The sequence below is a fragment of the Colletes gigas genome, unplaced genomic scaffold (assembly GCF_013123115.1).
Source record: "Colletes gigas isolate AHSC1104 unplaced genomic scaffold, ASM1312311v1 Colletes_gigas_Sc00029, whole genome shotgun sequence".
Taxonomy (NCBI): domain Eukaryota; kingdom Metazoa; phylum Arthropoda; class Insecta; order Hymenoptera; family Colletidae; genus Colletes; species Colletes gigas.
The window spans coordinates 742,582-754,793 of NW_025106658.1; the positions used below are offsets into that span (position 1 = coordinate 742,582).

Consider the following 12,212-nt stretch of genomic DNA (forward strand, 5'->3'; position numbering starts at 1 on the left):
AGTGGTTGAATATTTGACAGTATAAACTGCTTTTATCAACTGGAAAATTCTGTATTGCTTCATTTTGTGAGTCTTTTCCTATTTAACTGTGCAAATTTTCTACTCAATGTGAACACATGTAGATAGAATCCTACCAGATTGAATCACAAGACATTCGTGGATGTTGTGTACTCAATGTTGAGGCGTGTTTGAGCACAGTGGTTGAATATTTGACAGTTTAAACTGCTTTTATCAACTGGAAAACAACACACAAGAAGATCGTCACTTCGTGGATGATTCTTTTTTCTGTAAAATTTTCAAATGAAAAACGTTTTGTGTGGTTTCGTAGAAAATTCTGAGTTTCTTTCGTTGTCTTCGCAACGTGACGCGAGAGATTTAGAATGTTAAGAGGCGAAACGGTAACAAACGGCGTCCAATTTGCCTAACAAATTCGCCACGTAGAATCGAATCACGTTTGAAATGTACACAACGTTGTAATTGCACCACACGCTTGGTCGTAATTTTTTTTTTTGGCGTCAAAGCGAGCGTGAATCATATTTGCGAGGATTTGCAAGCCTAATTTGCATTGAGCATCAGCGGTGCGACAAAGACGAGGTTGCAGCGTCGACGGATACGCGTATTATGCGAATCCTCGCGAACGGAGGAGCGGCTTTCACCGGCACGGTCGCATTATAATTACAAAAGGTATCGTTTCGTATTGTCTTCAGGTGCTGTACAAAGTGCTGTCGGCCGGTCATCATCGTTACGTGCCATCCCGCGCGCCCTACAATTTGAAGGAGGGTGCGTCGCGCACCAGGAGTCGCTATCAGATGATGAATCTCAAGAGGAATCGTCGCGCGATCCTGAACGGGTCCGATTGCGAAGACAATAGCAGCGGCGGCGAAGAAGACTTCGCACAGGTTCGAATTATTTATCAAAAAATATAGATAAACAATTTTTTATTTGACGTTTCATTTTAAAAAAATTGTCCTTGTTGCTCCATTTTTAAGAATTATTTCGTTTAAGTTTCTTTGACCTTACTATTTTATTCAAATTCCTTATAAAAAATAAATCAAAAATGTCGAATACCGATTTCTTCTTTGTCGTTTCATTTCTTTTAATGCTAATATTCTGTTCGAATTTCTTATGAAAAAATTAATCAAAAATATAGAATAACTATTCGTTTGTTTGCTGTTTCATTTTAAATAATTTTCTTTGTAGTTTCATTTTTATGAATTTTCTTTGTCGTTTCATTTCCTTTAACCCTACTATTTTATTCAAATTCCTTATAAAAAATAAATCAAAAATATATAGAATACCGATTTCTTCTTTGTCGTTTCATTTTAAAATGTTTTCTTTGTCATTTCATTTATAAGAATTTTCTTTGTCGTTTCATTTTCTTTAATCCTACTATTTTATTCAAATTCCTTATAAAAAATAAATCAAAAATATATAGAATACCGATTTCTTCTTTGTCGTTTCATTTTTAAGAAGTTTTCTTTGTCGTTTCATTTTTAAGAATTTTCTTTGTCGTTTCATTTCCTCTAATTCTACTATTTTATTCAAATTTCTTCTAAAAAATAAATGAAAAATATAGAATTCTGATTTCTTATGGAAAAATAAATCAGAAAAATAGAATACCAATATTTTTATTTTATTTCATTTTAAAAAATTGTCTTTGACCCTGTATTTTATTGAAATAAACGAAAAAATTTGACAAATTCTTACGAAAAAATGAATCAAAAAGACAGAATAACGATTATTTATTTGCCCATTTCATTTTCAAGAATTCTTTGCTAGCATTTTTTTTTGTGGCTTCACGTTAAAGAACACGTGTATGCTAAAAGTCATACTAATCGTGAACAAGGTAGAATTATACAAGAATTTGATCAAATACAGAATTCTAATAACTAAATTCAGATAAATAATGAATTAATAACCCTTTTGATAAAAACTTTGTTTGTAAGTTGAACAGAAGTTGCAAAGAATCATTTATGTACAAATTAATTACAATAGAAGTTGTTTTGAATAATTATTAGCTGATTCATAATGGCGAATTAATTGAAAAATCTTCGTTTTTATATCATTTAGTTTCTCTGTCAAATTTTGTAATATAACATCATAATTTAACATTATAATCTTTATTGAAGCTTGTCATATTGGCATCTGCATTGAAATATGTTTTTTTAAAAATAAAAAATACGTATTCGTACCGTTGCATTAATCAAATTCAACATAAATTGCCAACAAATGTTATTTATGAATCCTGTCACTGTAATCATGGGATCCGAGACCTGTCAAACTGACTATCCGTAAGACTATGTTAATAATGGAGCAGTAACCGATTATTCCCAAGTTGGCATCATTAGATACAGTTGCACGCTGACTTTGACGTTCAGATTAAATCATTTGTTTCTCTTTTTCCTCGTCGAAACGAATAACTTTGAACGAAGACGAAAATAATAAATGTGTCATGTCGCTAACGTGGGAAAAAGGCTACAAAATATTAAATTATACAACTTTCTGATAAACATTCAACCAATTTTTCGAACAAACAACAGTATTTTTAGTCGTGGGCATTGTCTAAACAAATTCATATTTCAATTCGAATAAATTAGTCAGAAAACGAGAAATTCAGGTTTTATTTTTTCTTTTTACGTAAGTTTAAGTCAAGGGTATTGTTTACATAATAATTGTGTAAAAAGATGAAAGATCGATAAATAATCTAAAAATTTTGTTCTTTCATTTGAGTACACTTTCAATATTTCGTTTATTACAGCTCGTAAAATGATAATAATTAACGTTTGTATTGTGTTCTCGATGTCGCCTTGTTTACCTCGATTAATTATTTTGTTTGTCCCGAGATCAATGCACCTGCTCGTTATAGATAGCACTGTTACGATGCTGGACTTCTTGCCACGGAATGCGCGTAATTAACAATCAATTTGCAATTATTATAGATTGGCGAGGCAATACGGATATCGTGGCGGTAATAAGCGCTCAGGCGTCTGAAACTTATATAAACCCGACGTTTCAATCACCATCGATCTTGTTGCTATGTTAAGCTGCTGGTGTTCGGTAACCAGTAATCGGTCGCCACGTTTAATTACAAATCCCCTTGTTAATAAGGTTTCAAATTCTCCTGCTTTTTCTTCTCTCGATGTCACTCGAATAAAGCTGTTCCGCGTTTGACAGAAAAGACACACAAAAATCACGAATTACTCAATTTTTGAAGGTTTCAAATTCTCCTGGTTTTTGTTGTTTCGATGTCACTGGAATAAAGCTGTTTAATTACAAATCCCCTCGTTAATAAGGTTTCAAAGTCTCCTGCTTTTTGTTGTCACGATGTCACTCGAATAAAGCTGTTCCTCGTTTGACAGAAAAGACACACAAAAATCACGAATTACTCAATTTTTCAAGGTTTCAAATTCTCCTGGTTTTTGTTGTTTCGATGTCACTGGAATAAAGCTGTTTAATTACAAATCCCCTCGTTAATAAGGTTTCAAATTCTCCTGCTTTTTGTTGTTTCGATGTCACTGGAATAAAGCTGTTCCTCGTTTGGCAGAAAAGACACACAAAAATCACGAATTACTCAATTTTTCAAGGTTTCAAATTCTCCTGGTTTTTGTTGTTTCGATGTCACTGGAATAAAGCTGTTTAATTACAAATCCCCTCGTTAATAAGGTTTCAAATTCTCCTGCTTTTTGTTGTTTCGATGTCACTGGAATAAAGCTGTTCCTCGTTTGACAGAAAAGACACACAAAAATCACGAATTACTCAATTTTTCAAGGTTTCAAATTCTCCTGGTTTTTGTTGTTTCGATGTCACTGGAATAAAGCTGTTTAATTACAAATCCCCTCGTTAACAAGGTTTCAAATTCTCCTGCTTTTTGTTGTTTCGATGTCACTCGAATAAAGCTGTTCCTCGTTTGGCAGAAAAGACACACAAAAATCACGAATTACTCAATTTTTCAAGGTTTCAAATTCTCCTGGTTTTTGTTGTTTCGATGCCACTGGAATAAAGCTGTTTAATTACAAATCCCCTCGTTAACAAGGTTTCAAATTCTCCTGCTTTTTGTTGTTTCGATGTCACTCGAATAAAGCTGTTCCTCGTTTGACAGAAAAGACACACAAAAATCACGAATTACTCAATTTTTCAAGGTTTCAAATTCTCCTGGTTTTTGTTGTTTCGATGCCACTGGAATAAAGCTGTTTAATTACAAATCCCCTCGTTAACAAGGTTTCAAATTCTCCTGCTTTTTGTTGTTTCGATGTCACTCGAATAAAGCTGTTCCTCGTTTGACAGAAAAGACACACAAAAATCACGAATTACTCAATTTTTCAAGGTTTCAAATTCTCCTGGTTTTTGTTGTTTCGATGTCACTGGAATAAAGCTGTTTAATTACAAATCCCCTCGTTAATAAGGTTTCAAAGTCTCCTGCTTTTTGTTGTCACGATGTCACTCCAATAAAGCTGTTCCTCGTTTGACAGAAAAGACACACAAAAATCACGAATTACTCAATTTTTCAAGGTTTCAAATTCTCCTGGTTTTTGTTGTTTCGATGCCACTGGAATAAAGCTGTTTAATTACAAATCCCCTCGTTAATAAGGTTTCAAATTCTCCTGCTTTTTGTTGTTTCGATGTCACTGGAATAAAGCTGTTCCTCGTTTGGCAGAAAAGACACACAAAAATCACGAATTACTCAATTTTTCAAGGTTTCAAATTCTCCTGGTTTTTGTTGTTTCGATGTCACTGGAATAAAGCTGTTTAATTACAAATCCCCTCGTTAACAAGGTTTCAAATTCTCCTGCTTTTTGTTGCTTCGATGTCACTCGAATAAAGCTGTTCCTCGTTTGACAGAAAAGACACACAAAAATCACGAATTACTCAATTTTTCAAGGTTTCAAATTCTCCTGGTTTTTGTTGTTTCGATGTCACTGGAATAAAGCTGTTTAATTACAAATCCCCTCGTTAATAAGGTTTCAAATTCTCCTGCTTTTTGTTGTTTCGATGTCACTCGAATAAAGCTGTTCCTCGTTTGACAGAAAAGACACACAAAAATCACGAATTACTCAATTTTTCAAGGTTTCAAATTCTCCTGGTTTTTGTTGTTTCGATGTCACTGGAATAAAGCTGTTTAATTACAAATCCCCTCGTTAATAAGGTTTCAAATTCTCCTGCTTTTTGTTGTTTCGATGTCACTCGAATAAAGCTGTTCCTCGTTTGACAGAAAAGACACACAAAAATCACGAATTACTCAATTTTTCAAGGTTTCAAATTCTCCTGGTTTTTGTTGTTTCGATGCCACTGGAATAAAGCTGTTTAATTACAAATCCCCTCGTTAATAAGGTTTCAAATTCTCCTGTTTTTTGTTGTTTCGATGTCACTCGAATAAAGCTGTTCCTCGTTTGACAGAAAAGACACACAAAAATCACGAATTACTCAATTTTTCAAGGTTTCAAATTCTCCTGGTTTTTGTTGTTTCGATGCCACTGGAATAAAGCTGTTTAATTACAAATCCCCTCGTTAATAAGGTTTCAAATTCTCCTGCTTTTTGTTGTTTCGATGTCACTCGAATAAAGCTGTTCCTCGTTTGACAGAAAAGACACACAAAAATCACGAATTACTCAATTTTTCAAGGTTTCAAATTCTCCTGGTTTTTGTTGTTTCGATGTCACTGGAATAAAGCTGTTTAATTACAAATCCCCTCGTTAACAAGGTTTCAAATTCTCCTGCTTTTTGTTGTTTCGATGTCACTCGAATAAAGCTGTTCCTCGTTTGACAGAAAAGACACACAAAAATCACGAATTACTCAATTTTTCAAGGTTTCAAATTCTCCTGGTTTTTGTTGTTTCGATGTCACTGGAATAAAGCTGTTTAATTACAAATCCCCTCGTTAACAAGGTTTCAAATTCTCCTGCTTTTTGTTGTTTCGATGTCACTCGAATAAAGCTGTTCCTCGTTTGACATAAAAGACACACAAAAATCACGAATTACTCAATTTTTCAAGGTTTCAAATTCTCCTGGTTTTTGTTGTTTCGATGTCACTGGAATAAAGCTGTTTAATTACAAATCCCCTCGTTAATAAGGTTTCAAATTCTCCTGCTTTTTGTTGTTTCGATGTCACTCGAATAAAGCTGTTTCTCGTTTGACAGAAAAGACACACAAAAATCACGAATTACTCAATTTTTGAAGGTTTCAAATTCTCCTGGTTTTTGTTGTTTCGATGTCACTGGAATAAAGCTGTTTAATTACAAATCCCCTCGTTAACAAGGTTTCAAATTCTCCTGCTTTTTGTTGTTTCGATGTCACTCGAATAAAGCTGTTCCTCGTTTGACAGAAAAGACACACAAAAATCACGAATTACTCAATTTTTCAAGGTTTCAAATTCTCCTGGTTTTTGTTGTTTCGATGCCACTGGAATAAAGCTGTTTAATTACAAATCCCCTCGTTAACAAGGTTTCAAATTCTCCTGCTTTTTGTTGTTTCGATGTCACTCGAATAAAGCTGTTCCTCGTTTGACAGAAAAGACACACAAAAATCACGAATTACTCAATTTTTCAAGGTTTCAAATTCTCCTGGTTTTTGTTGTTTCGATGTCACTGGAATAAAGCTGTTTAATTACAAATCCCCTCGTTAACAAGGTTTCAAATTCTCCTGCTTTTTGTTGTTTCGATGTCACTCGAATAAAGCTGTTCCTCGTTTGACAGAAAAGACACACAAGAATCACGAATTACTCAATTTTTCAAGGTTTCAAATTCTCCTGGTTTTTGTTGTTTCGATGCCACTGGAATAAAGCTGTTTAATTACAAATCCCCTCGTTAACAAGGTTTCAAATTCTCCTGCTTTTTGTTGTTTCGATGTCACTCGAATAAAGCTGTTCCTCGTTTGACAGAAAAGACACACAAAAATCACGAATTACTCAATTTTTCAAGGTTTCAAATTCTCCTGGTTTTTGTTGTTTCGATGCCACTGGAATAAAGCTGTTTAATTACAAATCCCCTCGTTAACAAGGTTTCAAATTCTCCTGCTTTTTGTTGTTTCGATGTCACTCGAATAAAGCTGTTCCTCGTTTGACAGAAAAGACACACAAAAATCACGAATTACTCAATTTTTCAAGGTTTCAAATTCTCCTGGTTTTTGTTGTTTCGATGTCACTGGAATAAAGCTGTTTAATTACAAATCCCCTCGTTAATAAGGTTTCAAAGTCTCCTGCTTTTTGTTGTCACGATGTCACTCGAATAAAGCTGTTCCTCGTTTGACAGAAAAGACACACAAAAATCACGAATTACTCAATTTTTCAAGGTTTCAAATTCTCCTGGTTTTTGTTGTTTCGATGTCACTGGAATAAAGCTGTTTAATTACAAATCCCCTCGTTAATAAGGTTTCAAATTCTCCTGCTTTTTGTTGTCTCGATGTCACTCGAATAAAGCTGTTCCTCGTTTGACAGAAAAGACACACAAAAATCACGAATTACTCAATTTTTCAAGGTTTCAAATTCTCCTGGTTTTTGTTGTTTCGATGCCACTGGAATAAAGCTGTTTAATTACAAATCCCCTCGTTAATAAGGTTTCAAAGTCTCCTGCTTTTTGTTGTTTCGATGTCACTCGAATAAAGCTGTTCCTCGTTTGACAGAAAAGACACACAAAAATCACGAATTACTCAATTTTTCAAGGTTTCAAATTCTCCTGGTTTTTGTTGTTTCGATGTCACTGGAATAAAGCTGTTTAATTACAAATCCCCTCGTTAACAAGGTTTCAAATTCTCCTGCTTTTTGTTGTTTCGATGTCACTCGAATAAAGCTGTTCCTCGTTTGGCAGAAAAGACACACAAAAATCACGAATTACTCAATTTTTCAAGGTTTCAAATTCTCCTGGTTTTTGTTGTTTCGATGCCACTGGAATAAAGCTGTTTAATTACAAATCCCCTCGTTAACAAGGTTTCAAATTCTCCTGCTTTTTGTTGTCTCGATGTCACTCGAATAAAGCTGTTCCTCGTTTGACAGAAAAGACACACAAAAATCACGAATTACTCAATTTTTCAAGGTTTCAAATTCTCCTGGTTTTTGTTGTTTCGATGCCACTGAAATAAAGCTGTTTAATTACAAATCCCCTCGTTAACAAGGTTTCAAATTCTCCTGCTTTTTGTTGTTTCGATGTCACTCGAATAAAGCTGTTCCTCGTTTGACAGAAAAGACACACAAAAATCACGAATTACTCAATTTTTCAAGGTTTCAAATTCTCCTGGTTTTTGTTGTTTCGATGCCACTGGAATAAAGCTGTTTAATTACAAATCCCCTCGTTAATAAGGTTTCAAATTCTCCTGTTTTTTGTTGTTTCGATGTCACTCGAATAAAGCTGTTCCTCGTTTGACAGAAAAGACACACAAAAATCACGAATTACTCAATTTTTCAAGGTTTCAAATTCTCCTGGTTTTTGTTGTTTCGATGTCACTGGAATAAAGCTGTTTAATTACAAATCCCCTCGTTAATAAGGTTTCAAAGTCTCCTGCTTTTTGTTGTCACGATGTCACTCCAATAAAGCTGTTCCTCGTTTGACAGAAAAGACACACAAAAATCACAAATTACTCAATTTTTCAAGGTTTCAAATTCTCCTGGTTTTTGTTGTTTCGATGTCACTGGAATAAAGCTGTTTAATTACAAATCCCCTCGTTAACAAGGTTTCAAATTCTCCTGCTTTTTGTTGTTTCGATGTCACTCCAATAAAGCTGTTCCTCGTTTGACAGAAAAGACACACAAAAATCACGAATTACTCAATTTTTTAAGCTACCAAAGCAAAGATTCCTCGAACCAAACATAAACGATAATCGAGGCGAAACTAGACGTCGAAAAATGAAGTTTCGAACTGATTCTGGTTGTGTAACGATCCATTAAATCTTACACAATTGCGCGGCGTCTGGTTACAAATAAAGACGAATTGTATTTCAAAGAAAAGGAGCTCTAATCGTGTCAATCCTAATAATTCGAGATTAAAGTTCGCGCTTAATCCAATTATGCTTGTTGATTCATTGCAGACTGTTAGCAGGAGGCTCCTGTCAAACGCAGCACCACTGAACAACACCAAGCTGCAGGCCGGCCTGGATCGAGTCTATCAAGACGTAGAGAAATTAAAAAGTAAGTTCTACTGATTGCGATCTTCGAAAAAAATAGATGACAGATGAATTTTTAAATTTGGCGTCCAATGACAGTTTACAGGTTTATTTTGATACGACTTTAACTTGAATCTGAGAAAGCATCACTGTTAAATGATACTTAAATATCATAATATATAATATATATCTGTATTTATGGTATTAGACAATTAGTTGTAAAGCTCAAAAGCACAGTGACAAATTTATTGACACGTTGTACTGATTGTGATCTTCGAAAAAATAGATGACAGATGAATTTTTAAGTTGGCGTCCAATGACAGTTTACAGTTTTATTTTGATACGACTTTAACATGAATCTCAGATAGCATCACTGTTAAATGATACTTAAATATCATAATATATAATATATATCTGTATTTATGGTATTAGACAATTAGTTGTAAAGCTCAAAAGCACAGTGACAAATTTATTGACACGTTGTACTGATTGTGATCTTCAAAAAAATAGATGACAGATGAATTTTTAAATTTGGTGTCCAATGACAGTTTACAGTTTTATTTTTATATGACTTGAACTTGAATCTCAGAAAGCATCACTGTTAAATGATACTTAAATATCATAATATATAATATATATCTGTATTTATGGTATTAGACAATTAGTTGTAAAGCTCAAAAGCACAGTGACAAATTTATTGACACGTTGTACTGATTGTGATCTTCAAAAAAATAGATGACAGATGAATTTTTAAATTTGGTGTCCAATGACAGTTTACAGTTTTATTTTTATATGACTTGAACTTGAATCTCAGAAAGCATCACTGTTGAATAGTAATTAAATATTATTTAACATTCTGTATTTATTATTTTCCACGCTTCTAATTGGCTACATTGTTGCTCATCGAACGAAACTTCATTTTCTCGTGAAAAATGTATTGCATTGCTGGAAAGGTTAAACGATTACGTTTTATCTGACATTTCGTATTAATAGCTGACGGTGCACAAGTGACTACGATACGTGGGGCTAAATGCGTGCCATTGATAAACAGGTCCTTGATTGCTTATTATAAAAATAAACATTTATTCGACGCGAATATAATTTTCAGCAGTCGAGTTCAGAGAATTTACAATTATTTAAAAATATAAAAGATGATAGTTAATTAATATTAGTAGAAATATTTACATAGAATCATCAATAGATATTTTTATTTTGTTAAAAACGTCCATTTGACATTTTCATAGGATTTTTACTTACTCAATTCGAACTTTATTGCTCATAGTTACTCTTAAATGCATTTAAACCTTAATTGCATAATGTGTCCTGATAAAAGTAAATCCAGTAAAGTTTCCTGATTGAACATGATTAATGCACGAAATTTTCTTACACGGGAACGATTAATAATAAAATAATTCTCAGCTACTTTTGTCATTCACTTTCAGTCAGAATTACTAAATAACTAAGAAATAATTTTTTTTTTTGAAATTTCAAATAAAATACATGCAACAGAGGTGCAAATTTAAGGGTAGAAACCAAGGTTGGGGAATTTTTTTTTTTTTTCGCCTGGAGAACGTTGTTTACCACGGTGGTGGTCACCAGTGACCGTCACTTTGAACTTACAACGCGTTGCAATGTTATTTTTGCAATGGAAGAACTCTAATACTTGTAAAATGAAACTTTACTTTAATTTGAAATATTGCAAAAAAATTTCTTTACTTTAGCTTGAAACTTTAATTTGAAATATTGCAAAAAAATTCCTTTACTTTAGCTTGAAACTTTAATTTGAAATATTGCAAAATAACAAATTCGCCATTGAATATTACTATAATTTGACCAAACATTAAGAATATTTTTGGGCATGGAAAATTGTCGTGACAGCTAACGCATTAACACGAAAATAAATAATTCATTTCTCAACTTCTTCTTTTCCATCGTTGCATTTATCGAAGCAATGAGAAACAAATAAAGTAAAAGTAAAAAGCTACTGATTTCTCGAAACCTACGTTCATATTTACTCTGAATAAATTTACTGAAACGTTAGTATCACCCTCGAATAATTTTAATTAATAAAAAACGTGACATAACAAATTCGCCATTGAATATTACTATAATTTGACCAAACATTAAGAATATCTTTGGCCATAGAAAACTGCCGTGACAGTTAATTTATTAACACGAAAATAATTCATTTCTCAACTTCTTTTTCATCGTTGCATATATCGAAGCAATGAGAAACAAATAAAGTAAAAGTAAAAAGCTACTGATTTCTCGAAACCTATGTTCATATTTACTCTGAATATATTCACTGAAACGTTAGTATCAATCTTGAATAATTTTAATTAATAAAAAACGTGACATAACAAATTCGCCATTGAATATTACTATAATTTGACCAAACATTAAGAATATCTTTGGCCATAGAAAACTGCCGTGACAGTTAATTTATTAACACGAAAATAATTCATTTCTCAACTTCTTTTTCATCGTTGCATATATCGAAGCAATGAGAAACAAATAAAGTAAAAGTAAAAAGCTACTGATTTCTCGAAACCTATGTTCATATTTACTCTGAATATATTCACTGAAACGTTAGTATCAATCTTGAATAATTTTAATTAATAAAAAACGTGACATAACAAATTCGCCATTGAATATTACTATAATTTGACCAAACATTAAGAATATCTTTGGCCATAGAAAACTGCCGTGACAGTTAATTTATTAACACGAAAATAATTCATTTCTCAACTTCTTTTTCATCGTTGCATATATCGAAGCAATGAGAAACAAATAAAGTAAAAGTAAAAAGCTACTGATTTCTCGAAACCTACGTTCATATTTACTCTGAATAAATTTACTGGAACGTTAGTGTCAACCTTGAATAATTTTAATTAATAAAAAAACGTGACATTTGCAGGACTTGAAGCGAGGCCCGCGGAGAATCTCCTGCCACCCCTTTCCGGTGGCACAGCGGGCGAATTGGATTGCATCCTGTGCTGTCGACTCTTATGGAAACCCGTAACAACACCATGTGGGCATACGTACTGCTGGATGTGTTTGGATCGTTGTCTGGACTATTCCTCGGCTTGTCCTCTGTGTGTCACGTCCCTCGCCGACGTAAGTTA

General features: G+C 33.3%; 1 protein-coding gene across 1 annotated transcript in view; it reads left to right on the forward strand.

Annotated features, from left to right (window-relative positions):
* LOC122401892 (LON peptidase N-terminal domain and RING finger protein 3) overlaps positions 1–12,212 on the forward strand; it is a 107,476-nt gene that overhangs the window by 85,800 nt on the left and 9,464 nt on the right. The window contains exons 4-6 of the mRNA XM_043404317.1: positions 708–899; positions 9,013–9,112; positions 12,005–12,204. Of these exons, the coding sequence (XP_043260252.1) occupies positions 708–899; positions 9,013–9,112; positions 12,005–12,204 (492 nt within the window). The remainder of the gene's footprint in view (positions 1–707; positions 900–9,012; positions 9,113–12,004; positions 12,205–12,212) is intronic.